The sequence below is a fragment of the Rattus norvegicus genome, chromosome 5 (assembly GCF_036323735.1).
Source record: "Rattus norvegicus strain BN/NHsdMcwi chromosome 5, GRCr8, whole genome shotgun sequence".
Taxonomy (NCBI): domain Eukaryota; kingdom Metazoa; phylum Chordata; class Mammalia; order Rodentia; family Muridae; genus Rattus; species Rattus norvegicus.
This window is the reverse complement of record NC_086023.1, coordinates 162,860,929-162,884,621: the sequence shown is the minus strand read 5'-3', so window position 1 is coordinate 162,884,621 and position 23,693 is coordinate 162,860,929. Positions and strand designations below refer to the sequence as shown.

Sequence of the window (23,693 nt, the reverse complement as noted above, 5' to 3'; positions counted from 1 at the left end):
ACTTCAGAGCCATGCAGAGACACATCACATCCAGACACATCTGGAATACTATACCTGAAAATGATGAAGCCATATTTTCATTTATTTTCTTGTTGACTTTTCTCTCATATTTTCTTGTATTCAGGAAAGAGTGCAGACTAATTGATGAGTCTCTGAAAGCCTCTACATGTTTTCTCATTCAAGTCTTTTTAAATTAACCAAGTACTAGTATGGCAGTAAACCTGGACATTGAACAGAATCATCCCTACTTTAGTTAACACAAGTCATAATCTCTATTATAGTGTTTCTAACTTTTCTAATGCTTAAACACTGACATACAATTCAAATAATTCTAATATGGAAAGAATAACTTGGAGTTGAATGATTTCTCAGTTCTAAGACTATCATAAGTATATGTTTTCTATGATCTTAAGCAACCCCTATGACAGAGCGATTACTGCAACCAAAGTGGTTGATATCCATCCACTGAAAATGACTAGTATAACGTTTATGTTACGGGATTGTAGAAAATATTCATGACTTCAGCATATATTTTATGAGAGAAATTTCCTAGTAAGATGCAACATATATTCATCTAATGATCCCAAGTATAAACTTAAAACAAACACAGCAAACTTGGGGAATCATTCACATTTATTTACAGGACAATGGGGAAGGAGTTGTTGACCACACATCACAAGAACACATAATCAGTCTCAGTCATTATCCTCAAACATGAAACCAGCATTTAATAAGAATTATGAATACGGATTATCAAAGGAGACTTAACATCTGTAGACATATTTATAGGATAAAGCACAAAGAGTTTTGGTATCTGAGTTTGTCAAATAAACCTTTTTAAGCATAATTTGTCTGAATTGATCACTTGAATATACAGAATCCTGCCAGTTTTATTATATATTTTGAGGGGTGAAGTTCCATTGAAACAGATAATTTCTCTTGCCATGAAACTGTTACACAACACTTTATTATTCTGGCTTCCCCATATGTCTTCATCTTGGAATATTTGAGGGTGAACAGGTAAAAGTTTAATGAAAAAATTCCTACATTGTCATATTTTCAGAGATTTTCTCAGTATAAATAGCTGACATTTTCTAAGATTTGAACACTGCATGAAGGTTTCTGAAGTTTTCATAATCATACAAATTCCTTAGTGTGGAAGCTCAATTTTTGCAAGATGTACTTTCGCACAAAAAATTTAAAATGTTTTCTCTGACGTGAAATTAAATCAAAGATATTTCCAAATACATTATATTTCTTCAGATTGTCACATGTACATATTGTGTTAATTCTAAATGATAGGACAAAAGAAAAGGTTCACATCTTTAATACATTAGAAATTTTTCTCTACTTTACGTATTATGTATTGAATTTTAAGACAATATTTGTAGGTAAATAATTGTTTTATTGACTAAATTTATAATGTTTCTCTACTGTGTGTAATCTGTCAGACTGACATTGTAGTTAATGCATTTTTCATGTACATCACACTTGCAAGTATTATCTCATGTATGAAATCTCTGATGCCTTCTTAGGCGAACATTTGGGTAAGGCATTTGTCACATTCACTGCATTTGTAAGGTTTCTCTCCTCTATGAAGTCTCTAATGTACATGAAGACTGCATTTATGGGTAAAGTATTTGTCACACATTTGTAAATTTATTCTCCTGGATGAATTCTCTGAACAATTGTCAAAGTAACTTTGTGAATAAAAGATTTGTCACATTCAGTACACTTACATTGTTTCTCTCCAGTATGAATTCTCTGATGAATTTAGACTTAGTGGATAAAGCATTTGCCACATAAAGTGCATTTGAAAGGTTTTTGTCCTAAATGAATTCTCTGATGAATACTAAGATGAGACTGTTGGCCAAAGCATATGTCACATTCACCACATTTGTAAGGTTTCTCTCCTGTATGAAGTCTCTGATGTAGACCAAGACTGTAGTTTTGGGTAAAGCATTTGTCATATTAACCACATTTGTTTGGTTTCTCTCCTGTATGAATTCTCTGATGAATTCTCAAACTAACTCTGTGGCCAAACCATTTGTCACATTTACTGCATTTGAAAGGTTTCTCTCCTGTATGAATTCTCATATGGTTTCTCAGAGTGCCTTTTTCAGTAAAGCATTTGTCACATTCACTGCATTTGTATGGTTTCTCTCCTGTATGAATTCTCTGATGAATAGTAAGATTGGATTGGTGGCCAAAGCCTTTGTCACATTCACTGCATTTGTATGGTTTCTCTCCTGTATGAATTCTCTGATGAATTTTCAAACTAACTCTGTGGCCAAAGCATTTGTCACATTTACTGCATTTGAAAGGTTTCTCTCCTGTATGAATTCTCATATGGTTTCTCAGAGTGCCTTTTTCAGTAAAGCATTTGTCACATTCACTGCATTTGTAAGGTTTATCTCCTGTATGAATTCTCTGATGAATAGTAAGATTGGATTGGTGGCCAAAGCCTTTGTCACATTCACTGCATTTGTATGGTTTTTCTCCTGTATGAACTCTCTGATGAATCCTCAGATTGCCTTTGCAGCCAAAGCATTTGTCACATTTAATGCATTTGTAAGGTTTCTCTCCTGTATGAATTCTCTGATGCTTACTAAGATGGAATTTTTGGCCAAAGTATTTGTCACACTCATCGCATTTGTAAGGTTTCTCTCCTGTATGAATTCTCATATGGTTTCTCAGAGTGCCTTTCTGAGTAAAGCATTTGTCACATTCACTGCATTTATAAGGTTTATCTCCTGTATGAACTCTCTGATGAATACTAAGATGGTATCCTTGGGCAAAGAATTTGTCACATTGACTACATTTGTAAGGTTTCTCTCCTGAATGGCTTCTTTGATGACGCATAAGACAGGATTGTCGGGCAAAATATTTGTCACATTGACTACATTTGTAAGGTTTCTCTCCTGAATGAATTCTCTGATGCAAATGAAGATTCTCTTTTCTGGCAAAGCATTTATCACATGTACTACATTGGTGAAGGTTCTTACCATTAATGTCTCGTTTCAGCATCAGTTTATGTTTATAGACAAAATCCTTACCAAATTCTGTATTTTTGTGTTCTTTGTTCTCTATGTGGATTCCAGAATTTACACCGCTGTTAGCACATTCATTAGAAAACTGTACACAGTCTTTATATTTGTAAACTTCTCTCATTTTCCCAGCTTTATGTCTTTTCAGGTTTGAGAACTGAAGGGAGGGATCTTGGAGATGAGTTATATAATGTGTACTTTGGGTGGATTCAAGCGTCATTTTGCTAATTTCATCCCATTTATAAAACTTCTCTTGGATATTCATATGTTCATGGACAATGCACACGGTGTCTTGTTCCAAGACATTCCAATGTTTTCCACCTATCAGATTATTTTCTAAAAAATAAAAGTGCAATTAGCGATGACAGGGGTTACTGCAGTGGAGAGAAAGAGATTCAATAATGGGTATTTGCTGAATTATCTGGTAAACTAGACCATCTCAAGGATTTATGCTCTTAAAATTGGTTTACTCTTTTCATAATCATTACTTGGATGCTCAATTCTGATCTATATCAACTGAAAGGAATGATAATACACTTCAAATATTATCTTAAAAATTGTATCTTGCAGAAACTAAGATAACTAAATCATCAATCAATATTGAACATAAATAAAGTAGATCTCTGAATAGCATATCTCTAATTTTTCATTATAATTTGATTCAAAGAGACATTGTATACATGTGGTCAGCTAGAAATTCATAATCACAAATGAATCCTATATATATGCTTGTGTCAGCATCCAAAATACTGAAGAGAAAGAGCATGCTGTATGAAAACTAAACTCAGAGACCACATATCAAACAGCGAAGAAATAGGCAAAATGAAAATTCTCCAAACCAACAGCTCTATATCTACATAAAACATTTTTTCATTATTAGAAACCATATTTAAAGAGATTAATGTAATGGTAAAATTAATGTGCTCCAATTATTATATGTCCAGAAATACAATTCCTTTTTCTGAACATTATTTTTCGTAACTCAGAAATTTGCATTTAATGCTAGATAAGAGATATTGGAAAGATCTTGGAGAATATAACACTGGTTATTTCTCCAAAGACAGCGCAGAAATGTAAAGGAAATGCCATAGAAAACTTACCATGCTAAGGGGAACTTCCCTTATCCTAGTGCTCTCCAGACATTTCAGAGAGTTTACATATACACAATGTAGGAAAATTCAAAGTAAGATTCAGGAATTCTACAAAAAGTGCATTCTTACCCACAGACAATAAATTATTGTATGTCTCCAAAATCACATCCATGTACAGTGCCCGCTGAGCATAATTGAGACTTTCCCATTCCTCTAGTGTGAACTCTGGAGCCACATCCTTGAAGGTTAAGAAACCCTGTAATATTAAAGTATGTACTTGTTACTTTACAAAATTGCTTTCCTACATTAAAAATAGCGCTAACGAATTGGAGATTCTTGGTAATACAGATTAGGAAAGGAAAATATTGAAAGACAAATATTTTCTCAAAGTTTCTTGGATATGAATCTAAAGTTATAAATTGCTGCTCTTCCACCGACAATCTACAGAATGATTTACAATAATGCTCTCATTCATGAAGGCTCTCACATTTATGAATTTTTTGTGGTTTTCTGAGACGTTAGCAGCAAAAGAAAGATTTGACACTATCAGTACATTTGAATTTTTTTGCACAGTTAGTATTGGATAATATCATCTAAAGCCCTCTATTATGAAATTTCTTTAACTACAACCCTATGGTACTACAAACTGGATTTTTATACTCATTTCTTTAGAATCCAAGAATCTCTGCTAAAGACTTCTGGCAAGAGGAATATACAGCACATATGCATAATTTCAGACAAATGTTACCAACTTTCATTATAAAAGAAAAGGTATTTAATGTAAGTTCAAAATATAGGTATTAAAATAGTCATATATTTCCTTGTACTTATATCTCTCTGAGATTGAATGATATAATCATCTCAAAAGCTGTAATCTTTTTCAGAACATAACATGTGTTTTTGATTTCTGGATACAATAATGTACCTATATGTAGTATAGTTTGATATCAAAGTGAATCCTAATGTCACATCACAGATGATCAAGTTATGATAAGGAAATATATACTATCAATTCTACAATGTCTATCTCACACAATAGCTCAATGCTGTGTGCAGCTGGTCATCACAGAACTGTATTATAACATATGTATTTCATATTCTGAGGTCTAGCTACAATGCTAGAAACTTTCCAAAAGGAAGAAGTAGACTATTAAATGGAGAATTAATGGATGAATCAAATATTAGAATTTTTTCTTAAAACAGAAAAGGAGTGCAATGTCAGGACATATATTAAACATTCCAAGTGGCACATAGATACTTAATAAACACTTAGGGCACATAAATACTTAGGGCAATTATTTTGTGTAAGTATATTCAAAAGCAGAGAAACAATGCTACAGGGAATTAAATTATTTAAAGATCTAAAAATGCTACCACAAGAAATTCATATAGTACATAGTTATATATAAGTTTCATATGATCTTTCACAAAAGAACACTTAGATATGTGTGTTCAAATGAATGTTATATGTGACAATGCACTTCGATGAAGTAGAATCAATTTCTTTGATTAAATCTTTTTTAATGATGGGATAATTACTCTAATTTTTCAAAAATAATTGAAAAATTCAATATTGTACTTTTAACTTTATTTTCTTCTCTTTGGAATACAAGCTCATATGAATATCTGAATAGCCATGGGCACAGATAAATGTTATGTACAATTCTTTCTTGTTTACAAAACTTTAATATTCAAGTTATATATGATTTCTATTACAAATGGGCATCAGATACATAAATCTGTGGCATGAAAAGATGACTAAGAAATAAAGATATTTGCTGTGACTTCAATCTAAAGGGTTTGGTGATGAATTCAGGGACCTAGGGGCATAATTTATCATTCATTGTAACTAAAAATATGCAGATGAACACTTACATAGTAGAAGAGAAAAATTTGGAAAAAACAAACATGGTAACAACCCTTCAGTTTTTCTCTATGTATAACATCATTTTGAGTAGAGAAAATAGAGCCGATGAACCATTCTACCTTCTAAAGAAGAGAACAGATGGGAAAAAAATCCAAGCAATAATCCCACGGAACAAGCTGGAGTAGCAACTCTAATATCAAATAAAACTGACTTTCAACCCAAGGTATCAAAAAATATGAGGACATTTCACACTCATCAAAAACAAAAATACCAAGATGAACTGTCATTTGTGAACATATATGATCCAAAAGGGCACATTTGCAAATGAAACGGTACTGAAGCAGAAAGCACACAGTGATCCTCACACAATAACACTAGGAGAGTTCAACACCCACTCTCACAAATGGACAGATGAGTGAAACAGAAACTAAACAGAAAGTAAACAGAAACAGAAACTAAACAGAGACAGAGTGAACCTAAGATTTAAGAATCATATAGATTTAACAGCTAGAGAATATTTTCTCCTAAAACAAAATAATATACCTCCTTCTCAGGACGTCCAAGTATCTTCACTAAAACTGACCATATAATCAGACATAAAACAGGCCTCAATCGATACAAAAAGAAAGAAATAATTCCATACATCCTATCACATCATGATGGACAAAGGATGATCTTCAATATAAACAAGAAGCCCACATACACGTGAAACCTGAATAATTCTCTACTATGTACTATCACTCTACAATGATAAGTAATCAGAGAAAAGCATAAAATAATTAAAGATTTTTTAGAATTTCATGAAAATGAAGAAACAACATACACATATTTATAGGACACGATGACAACACTGAAAATCCCACAGTTCCCTGCACTCAAATCCCCTGGGGAAGGGAGCTGAACACCCAGGAGTGCAGACATACTGAGATCACAGGACAGACTGCTATTTCTGCACACCTCAGGAGGAGAAACTGCACAATGCCTCTGGACACAGGAATATGGGAACAGCCAGCCGCTGTTACATATGGTTCTGGTCTGTGCCCAGGACTGAATTGCACCAGGCAAACAGCTCCCTGCACCTAAATCCCACAGGAGGCAGAGCTAGACCCTAAGAAGTGTGGACACATCTGAGAAGTCAGAGGAGATTACCCTCTGCGCACATTCCAGACCCAAGAGAGAATCGCCTAATGCCAACTGTGGCCCCTGGGTGCAAGGACCTAGGAGAAATCAGGGGAAGGACCCATTGATTCCTGCCTGTGCCTACAGCTGGAAGACAGTCTGCAGGAGGACAGACATACCCGAAATCAGAGCACGTATTCTCAGAAAAACCTAAAAGAAAAGAGGAAAAGAGTTCTACAGGAGTGCTGACATAGAGGCCTACAGCAGGGTCAAATCAGTCTCAGAAACAGCAAGACAAGCAAACACCAGAGACAACTCAATGGCTAGAGGCAAGCGCAGGAACGTAAGTGCAACAGAAACCAAGACTACTTGGCATTATCAGAGCCCAGTTCTCCCACCAAAGAAAATACTGGATATCCAAACACACCAGAAAAGCATGATTTAGATTTAAAATCGCACTTCTTTGATAATGATGGAGGACTTTAAGAAGAACATAAAGAAGTTCCTTAAAGACATGCAGGAAAAAACAAGTAAACAAGAAGAAGCCCTTAGAGAGGAAACACAAAACTCCCCAGAAAGAATTATAGGAAAACAAAACCAAACAGGTAAGGATTGAATAAAACCTTTCAGGATTTAAAAATGGAAACAGAAACAATGACGAAAACACAAAGGGAGACCACCCTGGATATAGAAAATCGAAGGAAGAGACAAGGAGTTATATATACAAGCATCAAAAACAGAATACAAGAGATACAATATAGGTGCAGAAGATATCATAGAAAACATGGATACAATTGTCAAAGATAATATAAAAGGGAAAAAGCTCCTAGCCAAAAACATCTAGGAAATCCAGGCCACAAAGAGAAGATTAACCCTAAGGATAATATGTATAGAAGAAAGTGAAGACTCCCAACATAAATGGCCAATAGATATATTCAACAAAACTATAGAAGAAAACTTCCCTAACCTAAAAAAAGAGATGCCCATAAACATACAAGAAGCCTAAAGAATTCCAAATAGATTGGACCAGAAGAGAAATTCCTCCCATCACATAATAGTTAAAACACCAAATGCACAAAACAAAGAAAGGTTATTAAAAGCAGTAAGGAAAAAAGGTCAAGTGACATATAAAGGCAGACCTATTAGAATTACACCAGACTTCTTACCAGAGACTATGTTAGCCAGAAGACCCTGGACAGATGTCATACAAACCCTAAGAGAACACAAATGCCAGCGCAAGTTACTGTATCCAGCACAACTCTCAATTAACATAGATGGAGAAACCAAGATATTCCATGACCAAACCAAATTTATACAATAACTTTCTACAAATCCAGCCCTACAAAGGATAATAGATGGAAAACACCAATACAAGGAGGGAAACTACACTGTACATAAAGCAAATATGTAATTTCTGTGTAATGGAAACAAAAGATAGACAGACAAACATAATTCCACCTGTAACAACGAAAATAACAGGGAGCGACAATCACTATTCCTTAATGTCTCTCAACATCAATGGACTCAATTACCCAATAAAAAGCCCTAGGCTAAGAGACTGGATACATAAAGAGGATCCAGCATTTTGCTGCATTCAGGAAACACACCTCAGAGACAAAAACAGACAGGACCTCAGTATAAATGGCTAGAAAACTGTTGTGGTTTGCCCAGAAGTTATCTGTATTTTGATGCTAATTCCACTGCCGCAAGGGCAGCTACCTAGTGTTGTACTCAGAAGTCAGACGACTTCACCAGAACCCACTGAATTTGTAAAGTACAGGTGAGGAACAGGTACAGGATAGAAAGAAGCCTGCCATTGGAGGAGAAGGAAGGATGGGTGGAAGAGAAGTTTGAAGGAGGTGGAGGAGACTAGGAGAGAGGGGAAGAGACAGGACAGAGGAGAGATAGAGGGGAAGAGACAGGACAGAGGGGAGAGAGAGGGGAGAAACCATGGCAGGTGATGTTAAGATTCTCCTCTGTGTATTTACAGGTTGTTAGCAATGTTCCTAAGGGATGGATGGTACCGGGCTTTGTACGTTTAAGTGGCCTATTATATCTTTCCAATTGGATCTAAGATTATTGTGTTGAGTGTTCTTTTACGTGAGGGGTTGAGTGTAGGAAAGTGTGCTTCTGGGATGTGTTTCCACCAAGATATCTAGCAGCTATCTTGGGGCACCGAGGTGTAGACCCAGCAGGGTAAAAGACCAATATTACCGTTTTATTTTTATATTTTTACAACAATAGAAAACAACTTCCAAGAAAATGGCCCGGAGAAACAAGCTGCAGTTGCCATTCTAATATCAAATAAAATTGACTTTCAACAAAAAGTCATTAAAACATATAAGGAAGGAAACTTCATATTCATCAAAGGAAAAATTCACCAAGATGAACTCTTAATCCTAAATATCTATGCTCCAAATGCAAGGACACCTACTTTCATAAAAGAAACCTTACTAAAGCTCAAAGCACACAATACACCTCACACAACAATAATAGGAGTATTAACCTCACTCATCAATGGAGAGATCATGCAAATAGAAACTAAACAGAGATATAGAGAAACTAACAGAAATTATGAAGCAAATAGATTTAACAGATATTTATAGAACATTCTATCCTAAAACAAAAGGATATACCTTCTTCTCAGCAACTCTTGGTACCTTCTCCAAAACTGACGATATAATTGGGTCACAAAACAGGCCTCAACAGATACAGGAAGATATAAATAATCCCATAAATCCTATCAGATCACCATACACGAAGACTGGTTTTCAATAACAACAATAATGACAGAAAACTCACATATACCTGGAAGATGAACAATGCTCTACTCAATGACAACTTTGTCACGGAAGAAATAAAGAAAGAAATTAAAGTCTTCTTAGAATTTAATAAAAATGAATATAAAACATCCCCAAACTTATGAGACACAATAAAAGTTGTGCTAAGAGGTAAACTCATAGCTCTGTCAGCCTGCAAAAAAAAAAAAAAAACACAAAAAAAAACCAGGAGAGAATATATGTCAGCAGATTGACAGTACACCGAAAAACTCTAGAACAAAAAGAAATAAATGAACCCAAGAGGAGTAGAAAGTAGGAAATATTCAAACTCAGGACAGAAATCAACCAAGTAGAAACAAAAAGGACTATATAAAGTATCAATAAAACCAGGAGCTGGTTCTTTGAGAAAATCAACAAGATAGATAAATCCTTAGCAAGACTGACCTGAGGGTACAGAGGGTGTATCTAAATTAACAAAATCAGAAATGAAAAGGGAGATATAACAACAGACTCTGAAGAAATTAAAATAATCATTGGATCCTACTACAAATGTCTATATTCAAGAAAACTGGAAAATCTGGAGGAAATGGACAATTTTCTAGACTGATACCAGGTACCAACATTAAATCAGGAACCAATAAATCAACTAAAGAACCCCATAACTCCTAAAGAAATAGAAGCAGTTTTTAAAAGCCTCCCAACCAAAAAGAGCCCAGGATCAGATAGGTTTAGTGAGGAATTCTATCAGACATTCATAGAAGAGCTCATACCAATACTGTCCAAACTAGTCCACAAAATAGAAAGAGACAGAGCACTACCAAATTCCTTCTATGAAGCCACAATTACTCTTATACTGAAACCACCCAAAGACCCAACAAAGAAAGAGAACTTCAGACAAATTTCCCTTATGAATATTGACACAAAAATACTCAATAAATTCTTGCAAACCAAATCCAAGAACATGACAAAACGATCATCTATCATGATCAAGTAAGCTTCATCCCAGAAATGCAAGGATGGTTTAATATACAAAAATCCATCAATGTAATCCACTATATAAACAAACTTAAAGAGAACAATATGATAATTTCATTAGATACTGAGAAAGCATTTGACAAAATTCAATACCCCTTCATGATAAAAGTCCTGGAAAGACCAGGAATTCAAGGCACATATCTAAGCATAGTAAAAGCAATATACAGCAAACCAGTAGCTAACATCAAACTAAATTAAGAGAAACTTGAAGCAATCCCATTAAAATCAGAAGGTAGACATGCTGCCCATTCTCTCCATACTTACTCAATATAAGTCCTAGCCATAGCAATCAGACAGTGAAAGGAGGTCAAAGGTGTACAAATTGGAAGGCAAGAATCGAAACTATCAAACTTTGCAGATGATATGACATACTTGTGACCCCAAAAGTTCCACCAGAGAACTACTTAATCTGATAAACAATTTCAGCAAAGTGTCAGGATATAAAATTAACTCAAACAAATCAATAACCTTCATCTACTCAAAGAATACACAGGCTGAGAAATAAATTAGGGAAATGACACCCTTCACAATAGTCCCTAATAATATAAAATATCTGGTTGTGACTTTAACCAAGCAAATTAAAGATCTGTATGACAAGAACTTCAAGTCTCTGAAGAAAGAAGTTGAGGAAGATCTCAGAAAATGGAAAGATCTTCCATGCTCATGGATTGGCAGGATTAATATGGTAAAGAAGGCCATTTTGCCAAAAGCAATCTATAATTTCAGTGCAATCCCCATCAAAATTCCTACTCAATTCTTCATAGAGATAAAAAGAGCATTTGCAAATTCATTTGGATTAACAAAATACCCAATATATGTAGCAAAAACTATACTCAATAATAAAAGAACTTCTGGGGGAATCACCATCCCTGTCTTCAAGCAGTATTACAGAGCAATAGGCATAACAACTGTACAGCATTCATACAGAGACAGGCAAATAGATCAGTGGAAGAGGACTGAAGACCCAGAAGTGAACCCACCTACCAATGGTCACTTGATCTTTGACAAAGGAGCTAAAACAATCCAAGGGAGGAAAGATAGGATTTTCAACAAATGGTGCTGGTTCAACTGGAGGTCAGCATGTACAAGAACGCAAAACAATCCAATCTTATCATCCTGTACAAAGCTTAAGTCCACGTGGATCAAGAACCAAACTAACAGAAGAAAAAGTGGGGAAGAGCCTCGAACACATGGTACTGGGGAAATTTTCCTGAACAAAATACCAATGGCTTATGCTCTAAAATCAAGAGTCGACAATTGGGACCTCATAAAATTGCAAAACTTCTGTAAGTCCAAAGACACTGTCATTAGGACAAAATGGCAACCAACAGATTGGGGAAGAACTTGACTAATCCTACATCCCATAGAGGGCTAATATCCAAGACATATAAAGAACTCAAGAAGTTAGACTCCATAGAGCCAAATAACCCTATTTAAAAATGGGGTACAGAGGTAAACAAAACATTCTCAGCTGAGGAATATTGACTGGCAGAAAAGCACCTAAAGAAGTGTTCAACATCCTTAGTCATCAGGGAAATACTAATCAAAAGAACCCTGAGACTCCACCTCACACTAGTAAGAATGGCTAAGATTAGATGACAACAGATGCTGGCAAAGATGTGGAGAAAGAGGAATACTCCTCCACCGTTGGTGGGATTGCAAACTGGTACAACCACTCTGGAAATCAGTGTGGAGGTTCCTCAGAAAATTGGACCTTCCACTACCTGAGGACCCACCTAGACCTCTCCTGGGCATATACCCAAAAGATGCTCCAACAGAAAACAAAGACACATGCTCCACTATGTTCATAGCAGCCTTATTTATCATAACCAGAAGCTGGAAAGAACCCAGATGTCCTTCAACAGAGGAATGGATTCAAAATATGTGGTATATCTACACAATGGAGTACTAATCAGCTATCAAAAACAATGACTTTATGAAATTCAGAGGCAAATGGAAAGAAGTAGAAAATATCATGCTGAGTGAGGCAACCCAGTCACAGAAAAGCACACTTGGAATGCTCTCATTGAGAAGTGGATATTAGGCTAAAAGCTCAAATTAACCAAGATGCAATTCACAGACCACAGAAAGCTCAAAAAAAAAAAAAAGGACAATCAAAATGCAGATGTTCTTACTCCTTTTTAACAGGGGGAAAATAATCCATAGGAGGGGATATGGAAGCAAAGTTTAATGCAACTGAAGGAACAGACATTCAGAACCTGTCGCACAAGTGGCCTACACACACACACACACACACACACACACACACACACACACAGCCTGAGAGACACATCCAGAGCATGTCCAATACAGAGGTCAATACTAGCAGCAAACCACTGAACTGAGAACAGGAACCCCCTTGGGAAAAAATAGAGAAAGGATTGAAATAGTTGAAGAAGCTTGGAATCCCATAAGAACAACAATGCCAAACAACCAGAGCATCCAGGGACTAAACCACTACCGAAAGACTGTACATAGACTTACCCAGGGCTCCAGAAGCATATGTAGCAGAGAATAGCTTTGTTGGGGCACCAGTGGAAAGGGAAGCCCTTGTTCCTGCCAAGGTTGTCTCCAGTGCATATGAATACGGGGGTGGGGGGGCAGTTAGGTGGATGGATGGGGCGAATACCCATATTGGGGAAGGAGAGGGAATGGGGGCTTATGGATAGGAAACCAGGAAAGGGAAGAACATTTGAAATATAAGTAATAAAATATATCTAATAAAAAAGAATGCACTGCTAACAGAAAGATTCAGAGCTCTAAGTGCCTCCATAGAGAAATTGGTGAGGTCATACACTAGCAGCATAACAGTGTTTCTGATAGTTCTAGATAGAGAGAGTCTAATACACCTAAGAGGAGTAGCCCTCAGGGAGTAATCAAATTCAGGTAAAAGTTAAGCCAGAGGAAACAAAGAGAACTATACAAGGAATCAACAAAACCAAGAGTTGCTTCTTTGAGAAAAATAACAAGATGTGTATATCCTAAACCAGCCTAACCAGAGGACAGAGAGGCAGTATCCAAATTGAAAACAGAGAAATATCAAGAGAAACTGAAGAAATTCAAAAAATTATGAAATCCTACAGCACAAGCCTATACTCTACAAAACTGGAAAATCTAAATGAAACAGATGATTTTCTAGACAGATGCCATGTAGCAAAGGTAATCAGGATCAGATAAACCATATAAAAAGTTCCATAATCCCTAAAGCAATAGAATAAATCATTAAAAGACTCCCCACCAAAAATAAACAAGTCCAGATGGTCATAGTGCAGAATTCTACCAGACCTTCAAAGATTAGCTAATACCAATATACCCTTCAAAATACTTAAAAAATTGAATCACAAGGAACATTACCTAATTCATTTTATGACGGTACAGTTATGTTCATATGTAAGCCACAGAAAAACCCAACAAAGAAAGCTACATTCAGACTAATTTCATTTATTAACAACAATGAAAAATATTCAATATAATTATAATTATAGCAGCCTGAATCCAAAAGCACATCAAAAGGATCATTCACCATGATCCAATAGGTGATCCCCGGGAAGCACAGTTGGTTCAATATATAGAAAACCATCACCATAATCCACTATATAAACAAATTCAAAGAAAAAAACCCCATGATTACCTCATTGGATGTTCAAGAAGCCTTTGACAAAATACAACACTTCTTCATATTAAAAACATTGGAAAGATCAGGAATTCAATGTGCATACCAAAATTTAATAAAAGCAATAAACACTAAACCAATAGACAGCATCAAACTAAATGGAGGGAAACATGAAGCAATCGTATTAAAATCAAGGAATAGATAAGGAAGCCCACTTTCCCCTATCTATTCAACATAGCACTCAAAGATCTAGCCAGAATAATTAGAATAAAGAGGAGGTCAAAGGAATACAAATTAGAAAGGAAGACGTCAAAATATCACTATTTGCCATTGATGTGACCAAAAAAATCAATCAGAACTGTTAGAGCTGGTAAATAACTTAAGCAAAATATCTGGGTGTGAAATTAACAACAAAATATCAGTAGCATTCCTCTACTCAAAAGATAAGAGGGTGGGAAAGGAATTGGAGAAATGACACCATTCAAGATAGTCACAAATATTCATAAACATCTTAGTGTGAGTAACCCATAAGTAAAAGATCTTTTTGACAAGAACTTCAAATATCTGAATAAAGAATAAAAAGAAGACTGCAGAAGATGGAGAAAAATCCCAGGCTCAGGGTTCAGCAGGATTAACAGAGGAAAAATGGCCGTCTGATCAAAAGCAGTCGACAGGCTCAATGAAATACCCATAAAAATTTCAATGCAATTTTTCAGAGGGATACAAAGAGTAATTCTCAAATTCATCTGGAATAGCAAAAACCCCAGCATAGAGAAAATTATTCTTAACAATATGAGGATTTCAGGGGTAATCACCATCCCTGACCACACGTTCTACTACAGAGCAATAGTAGTAAAAAAGAAAGGTATGGTTTTGCTAAAGACACAGGCAGGTGGATTAATGAGATAGGACTGAAGAAGCAGAAAGAAAGCCATACACCTACAGTCATCTGATCTTTAACTAAAAAGCCAAAACCATGCAGTGGAAAACAAACAAGATATTCAACAAATGGCACTGGTTCAAGTGACAGTCACCGTTTAGAATAATGCATATTGATGCATTTGTTTTTCCTTATACAAAGCTCCAGTGCAAATGCATCTACATAAGACCAGATACATTGGATCCCCGCCCACAGCTCACTGCTCCCAAACCCCATGAGAGAGAGAGGTCACTGCCCGGACAGGTGGGCAGGAACAGATAAACCATTTAAACAACCCCAGAACTCCTAAGGAAATAGAAGCAGTCATTAAAGGTCTCCCAACCAAAAAGAGCCCAGGTCCACACGGGTTTAGTGCAGAATTCTATCAGACCTTCATAGCAGACCTCATACCAATACTATCCAAACTATACCACAAAATTGTAACAGATGAAGCACTACCGAATTCCTTCTATGAAGCCACAATTACTCTTATACCTAAACCACACAAAGACCCAACAAAGGAAGAGAACTTCAGACCAATTTCCCTTATGAATATCAATGCAAAAAATACTCAATAAAATTCTGGCAAACTGAATCCAAGAGCACATCAAAACAATCATCCACCATGATCAAGTAGGCTTCATCCCAGACATGCAGGGATGGTTTAATATACAGAAAACCATCAACATGATCCTTTATATAAAAACTGAAAGAACAAAACCACATGATCATTTCATTAGATGCTGAGAAAGCACTTGACAAAATTCAACACCACTTCATGATAAAAGTCCTGGAAAGAATAGGAATTCAAGGCCCATACCTAAACATAGTAAAAGCTATATACAGCAAACCAGTTGCTAACATAAAACTAAATGGAGAGAAACATGAAGCAATCCCACTAAAATCAGGGACTAGACAAGGCTGCCCACTCTCTCCCTACTTATTCAATATAGTTCTTGAAGTTCTAGCCAGAGCAATCAGATAACAAAAGGAAATCAAGGGGATACAGATTGGAAATGAAAAAGTCAAAATATCACTATTTGCAGATGATATGATAGTATATTTAAGTGATCCCAAAAGTTCCACCAGAGAACTACTAAAGCTGATAAACAACTTCAGCAAAGTGGCTGGGTATAAAATTAACTCAAATAAATCAGTAGCCTTCCTCTACACAAAAGAGAAACGAGCCGAGAAAGAAATTGGGGAAACAACACCCACGGTATGAACTCAGTGATGATTGCATATTAGACCAAAACTTGTGAATACCCATGACAAAACTCACGGCCCATATGAAGCTGAACAGGAAGCTAAAACCATGGCTGCCTCTGTCCAAACCATGCTTCAGTCCTACTTCAAAGGAATAAAAGAAAATCACACAAGGGAAAAAGGAAGGGGGGACCTAGGAGGGAGAGAGGAGTGTAAGGAAAAATGGAGGGTAGAACCAGGTGTGGGAGGAGACAGGGAGATGTATAGAGGGGAGGATAGTTAACAGATGTGTGTAGCAGTGAACAATGGGAAACTGGAAATAGCCTTTACAAAATACAGATACCTGGTAAGCAAGAAGTTCCCAGGACACAATAGGGATATTAGTTGAAATAACCAAAAAAGGGGAGAGAGAACCTGTCGTAACCATATCCACTGGTGAGGCACAGATCGCAGGACAAGGATGCGGTCAACTAACCATCTCAAAAATTTAGCCCAGAATGGTTTTGTCTAAATAAAAAGCAAGGACAAAGAGTGGAACAGAGACCCAAGGACATCCCAAGACTACCCACCTAGGGATCCATATCATCTCCAGACATCAAATACAAACCTTATTGCTGATGCCAAGAAGCCCTTGCTGTTAGGAAGCTGGAACAGCCATCCACTGAGAGGTTATGGCAGAGTCTGACCAGTACAGATGAGGATCTGATGCTCACAGCTAACCACTGGACAGAGCAGGGAGACCCCAATGGAAGAGATAGCTGAAGGACTGAAATAGCTGAAGGGGATTGCAACCCTATAGGTAGGACAACAGTATCAACTAACCAGATACCCCACACCTCCCAGGGACTAAACTAGCAACCAAAGAGAGCACATGGAGGGACCCAAGTGCCCAGCAGCATATGTAGCAGAAGATTTTCTTATCTGGCATCAAGAGGAGAGGAAGCCCATGAAGAGGCTGGAAGTCCCAGCATAGGAGGATGCTAGGGCAGTCAGTGAGGAATGGTTTTGAGAGTGGGGTAGCATCCCCATAGAAGAAGGGGATAGGGAACTGGGAACTGGGAGAACATTTAGAATGTAAATAAAGACAATAACCAATAAATAAAGAAATGTAGAAACATCATCACAACCCTTCATTATGTCCCTACGTGACACAGAGTTTGGTAGAACAGGAAACAAAGAGTAGATAAAGCATTCTTCCTACTAAAGAAAACAAGTTAGAATGGACGTTTATTTAAGATTGAAAATTTACACATCATTCACAACACCAAGGCTATATGCCCCAGAAAATATTTACTAATACATTCCATGTGAAGAAATAGAAATGTGGAGAATACAGGACATAAACTACTTCTAACCGTGGAACAAAAGACAAAGGGAAACAACAATTTCTACATTGAGAATTTACCACACAGCACCACAATGGTCAGTATGTCTCTTGGAATGTCTCTGGGAATGTTTCTTGGAAGACACAGATTTCATGTCTAAACACACCCATAATCATTATTTGACATAAAACTCCAAAAAAACATTGCATACTGAATTCTTCATTTGTGCATGAAAAAGAAAGATACATTCCTCTATCACCTGTGCCTCTAAGGAGCTAATATATTTACTATTGGGGTTCAAGACAGTGAATCCCGTATAATTTTATCCTTCTCCAAATTCTTCTCTTCCATATATTGCTCAGGGATATCAGACTCCACATAATTCATTAAAAAGCTTTTGTCTGGAGCCTTGACCAACTCTGAAATGTAACTTATGTGACACATGGGACCTTCCTTCAACACTAATATAATAGCACCCAAATCCATCTAATGTACAAATTAGGCATCAATATAGTTTTTGAGAATCATTAACAATGGATTCTCTTTGAGATCTGCATGTCTTCAGTCCTTGAAAATAGTATGTCCTCACACTAGAAACTCAGTAAAAAATTAATGGTTTTGTAAAAGTGAAAGACCTAAACATTAAATTTTCATTATCCCAGAAGGAAATGAAAATTACAGAAAATAAGTCCTTTAGATAATATTAAACATATAGATAATAAAATTACTAAATGGTTGAATACAAAAAAGATTTTTCAAAGAAAAGTGCTCAACAAACTGACCTGTAGAGTGTTTCCCAGAGCCACACTCATTCTTTTTGTTGTTCTTCTTCCAGATTCAAATATTGGAAGTTTTCTTGAAATTTCACAACCAGGTTTGAAAACTACAAAGCTGAAATTAATACAACTTAGTTATGGACAATGGTAAACCACATCAAAGGATATTAAAAACAAAATATGAAGGATCTTGTCAACATTTCTACAGAAATGTGAGCATGGAGTCACATATTTAGTGTGTAGGGAATATGAGTATAATCTGAGGTCTATTTCAACATCAGCAGGCACCAGGCACAAACACAGAGCACATGAATACCTGCTGTAAAACACGATTACTCAGGGTTATTACTGAGAGCTTATCTCCCTGGGTCTAGAGTCAAGGATAAATGGCTAATGGCTACCCTGATTGATGACCTAAATTTGAAGGACGTTTCATTAGACATCACATTGAAATACAATATCTGACACTTTGGTGAAATTTGACTTCATTTTACCAAGCAGATACAGTATATCTATTTTCCATGTGTATCCTATAGTCTTTGAGTACAAAGATTCTATCTGCCAAATATTATGGTTTCTGCAAAAGAATAAGTTGTCATCAGATTTCATTACAGCCATTTTCATCAGCATCTACGAAGGCTTTCAACAGTTCATGACATAAAATTTCTATTTCCAACTTACCTTTCCTTTCCAAATGGCCCTGTTTCCTAATGCCCGTGACACATTTTTATGCATTGATTTTATCCCTTGACATCTCCGTGAATGCATTACTATGTACAGTATTATGATTAAAGCCAGAAATGTCTTCAACTAAAATTTACTATTCTAAAACTTTAAGCCATTTGTTCTCCACTTTTCTAATGGTGTGGTAAACCCTTATTATAGTTCCAGAAATTCATGTTGCTTTATCCACATGTTTCAGAACCACATGCAGGTTGATAACAGGGGTGGTGTATCAGTTCCCAAGACCATAAAAAATATGAGTTTTATAATGTTCAGTCTTTGAAATCCCCTGTGAATGTGTCAATGGACCACAAAGAGGTCACAACTCAAGGCTTCAGAACAAGGGTTCTAGACAATGTCAAAACAAGATCAAGAAGGAGGCATTGTAGAACTCACTGATGGCTGCCAAGGAAAATACATATACACAGGGATAAAATGAACCATTTCAGGGTATGCTCTTGGAATGATCCCTCATTATACCAAATCTGCTAATATAATATCACTGTTGAAAAATCTTCCTGAGCATGCATATATCTGCATCGTGTCATTGTCTCAGGCAGTTCTCAGGTTCCAAATCAGTAATAAATATGAATATACTGAGACTCTTGGAGCCTTGCGGTTAAGGATTTCCTTTCTGGCAAACACTCTTGTAGGTTGAAGAATGTGTGACATGGGTCTTCTGGCATATATACCAATACATATACATACACATACATGCATACATACATACATATGTTTATGTATAGATAAAAACATAAGAATTCATCCTTAATGTTGAGGTAATTATAGTACACAAAGTTTTCATGACCTTGGATTCAGGAAATATTCAGCGATTTTTATGTATGACATTGACCTTATGTTTATCATGTCAGGCATCCTGGCATTTAATGGATATATGAATAGTCTATTTCAATGTCCCTGCATGAGAAAATTAGTGACACCAGGAAAAAGCAGAAGACGGAGTGTCAGGAAAATCATATATAATTAATAAGAATTGATGAAGAATATAGTAATTTCCTAAGGAACAAGTAAACATTCTATGTCATAATACTAGGCCAAGCAATAATCAAGTGCAGAAACCCAAGCCCTCAGTTGTCCTTCTAACACTCTCTGAGGAGTAAACAGATGCAGCACTGAATTCTTTAGAAAAATCCCACAATAATCTTGCACAATGAATATTGCGGAATACAGAAAGAAAGGGAATGTGGTACAGTCATCATACAAAGCTGACTTTACCTGGATCCAAAAGCAAATGAACATAAAAATATGCACAAAGAAAATAATAGCAGTCCAGGAGCTCCAGTGTGCATTGATAAAAGATTCTCTCTAATTATTGCAAAAAGTGAACTGGAGTTGATTTCATGACAGATATGCAAGACAGTTTCAACCAGAACAAACCACACAACCCACGGCACAAGCTACATACAATCAGTGAGAGAAGGCTCTCAACCATGTCAATAAATCTACAAAGACCCAAATGCAAAATATCACAGTGGATCACGAAGAAAGTTCTAAAGAATGTAGAAGAGAAGGAGCATCCCTCAGACTAATGAACATAATAACCAACATCCAAAACCTACATTTACAAAAACGAAGACAGCTGTCATTATTCTACTCTACTCAGAAGATAAACAGGGGGCTGGAGAGATGGCTCAGTGGTAAAGAGCACTGACTGCTCTACCAGAGGTCCTGAATTCAATTCCAGCAGCCACATTGTGGCTCACAACCTTCCGTAATGAGATCTGAGGCTCTCTTCTGCTGTGTTTGAAGATAGCAATAGTGTACTTATACATAATAATTAATAAATAATTCTTAAAAAGAGAAAGAGACAAGGAAGGGAATGTGGTACTGTCATCCACACTAGTGTGCACAGCCTGCACACTAACCTTTCACACAACAGCAGTGCTTACAAAGGGCGAGTAAGATTTACAATATTTTCAATGTTCAAATAAGAATATGAGGAAGGCAAGTTTTCTCAAATTACAAGAAACAGAATTCTTCAACTCAGGAGCTACAAATATCCCAAGAGAATGCACCAATCTGATAATTCATTTGATAATCTATAGAAAAAATACAAGAACATATCACAATGTTTTATACATTCCTTAAGAATGACCTGAGAATTAAGAAGACCACTCAATCTCTAAAAGGATCTTGGATATGCTGGTGTAGCACACAAACTGCTAACAAGGGCTCTGTATCCTCCTGGCTATAAGAGTCACCAATGGCTCTCCCTAGGTGCTGAGCCTTGCATTGGAACACCTACCTGTCTGACAGTGGATGACTGCCAGTGTAACAGGACAGTAGGTAATAACTAAGTCTATGAAATCACACATCTGAATGCTGTGTTTACATCACAGCCTGCATATACCTCAGTGTAAAATTAATGGAGAGTATATCTTTACTCAGGAAATATTAATATTTACAGTCATATGAAACGGCTTTATAACAAGTATTTTCCAATTCAATCAAATCTGCACTAGTTCCTCATATGTCAAAGATCTACAAAGCTCTCTTGGAATACCTATTCGGTCCGCTAGAGAAAGGGAAATGGAACGGCAAACGGAGGAACAGGGGAGTCAAGAAAGCATCCATGAATTTGAACTCGAAGAACTTTACTAAGGCTTTTCGAAAGAAAACCCTGGTGTACAAACTACAGATGCGGCCAAGGATCTACGAGGTTATTTTAGAAAAATATTCTGGCGACCACAAAATTAATTAAAGCATCACCTTCAACCCCAATTCACAGAATCTCAAACTTCCTAAAATGCTAAGATATCCACGACAGAATTATAAGAGTGGAGGCAGAAAATGCACCCCCGCTCCACAGCGCTGCTCCACTCCTGCCTGTTTCCTGGTCTCAGCAGCTCCTCTGACCTGGCAGGGTGACAGGACGAGCTGATGAATGTCCTAGGAGGCCGGCACCGCAACTGCAGCTTAAGGAAGTTTTCAGGTACCTGGAGGACTCAGGCCTAGTCACCCACCAGGACTTCCTGAACGCGAGGAAGCCAAGACACATGGAGAGAACTGGAAGGGCGGAACTTCCTGTCACTTCCGCGGGTTTCTGGGAGCAACTCCTGCTGGACCCGCCCAATATTCAGCAGCTTCCTGTTACATAATTCTTTTAAGCCCACCTACTTCGGAACATTTTAAATATTTCCCGTCCAGATTCTTCATAGACATTTTTTAAAATCCGTTTGTATTGTTGCTTGCTTGCTGCCTTGATTTTCCTTTGTTTTTATTTTGTCTTTTTCTTAATCTCATCCGATCAGGCAGGTGTGCCCACCTTCCGGATCAGGAACCACTCCCCCAACTCTGTTGCAGGCTGCCTTCCACACAACTGCAGCTGTCAGGAGCACAGGACCTACTCTGCACAGCTTCGCATCAAGCTTGCTGCCAGTCTAGACCAGAAGTGGATGTAGTAGGACACTGCACCTGGGTTCTGACCCACTTACATCCAAGGTCGTCCGCCTAATTTCTCACATTGTAAGACTAGTGCGCTGGGCTAAAGATACAGAAAAGATAGCAATCCCTCTGAATTCTGATGCTCAGAAAAAATACCCCCAAAAACTAAGACGAAATTAAAATGCCCTTGGGTGAATCCACAGACCTTTATGAGATTCCTAATGAAGGTGAGTTACATGATATCCAAGATAATGAATTGAATACCCAGAGTCAAAGATTCTAAACCCGGGAAATGAACTCAAAGAGGACGAGAACAACATGGTTGTTCGGCAAGAAAATAAAGCAAATGCCTGAAGGAAATGAGGACAGCAACATAGGATATGAAAATTAAGTTCAACAGGAGGTTAGAAACACCAACTATAAAACCCTGAAAGGAAAATGCAGTAGGAAGAATAATAATAACGCATAGAGAAGCACTGGGAGACAGATTATCAGACTTGAAGAAAAGTTTGAGGAGCTGGATGCCTCAGTCAAAGAAAATGAAGAATTAAAATGACGTTAGGTTAAGGTACAATATTATTTACTGCTTGATGGGTGAGGTGAAAAAGAGAAATTCCTTTTGAAAACTGTCTAGATTTTTGTCAAAAAGGAAAGTGAGAAGGAAGATAGAAATAGAACTATAAAACATATGGAATTCTTTAGCCATTTGGTCATAGATATTTACTAGATTGGTCCCTAAAATTCATTATGTACACCCGTCCACATCTGCATATGCTGGGGAAAGGAG

General features: G+C 36.8%; 1 protein-coding gene across 1 annotated transcript; it reads right to left on the bottom strand.

The window, feature by feature from the left end:
- Positions 1-615: 615 nt before the first annotated feature.
- Zfp715-ps3 (zinc finger protein 715, pseudogene 3) lies at positions 616-22,547 on the bottom strand. Its single transcript, XM_063288649.1, has 4 exons — positions 22,379-22,547; positions 18,785-18,893; positions 4,268-4,394; positions 616-3,383 (listed from the first exon to the last, which is right to left on the bottom strand). The coding sequence occupies exons 2-4, from the start codon at positions 18,812-18,814 to the stop codon at positions 1,972-1,974; spliced, it is 1,569 nt and encodes a 522-aa protein (XP_063144719.1). The 5' UTR covers positions 18,815-18,893; positions 22,379-22,547; the 3' UTR covers positions 616-1,971.
- Positions 22,548-23,693: the final 1,146 nt, after the last annotated feature.

Bases quoted from the DNA above. Each gene is read 5' to 3' on its own strand.
- Zfp715-ps3 (XM_063288649.1), bottom strand. From the start codon at position 18,814: ATGAGTGTGGCTCTGGGAAACACTCTACAG. The intron at 4,395-18,784 runs GTCAGTTTGTTG...TTAATATTACAG, and splicing joins CTCTGGGAAACACTCTACAG to GGTTTCTTAACCTTCAAGGA. The intron at 3,384-4,267 runs GTAAGAATGCAC...TTTATTTTTTAG, and splicing joins CAATAATTTATTGTCTGTGG to AAAATAATCTGATAGGTGGA.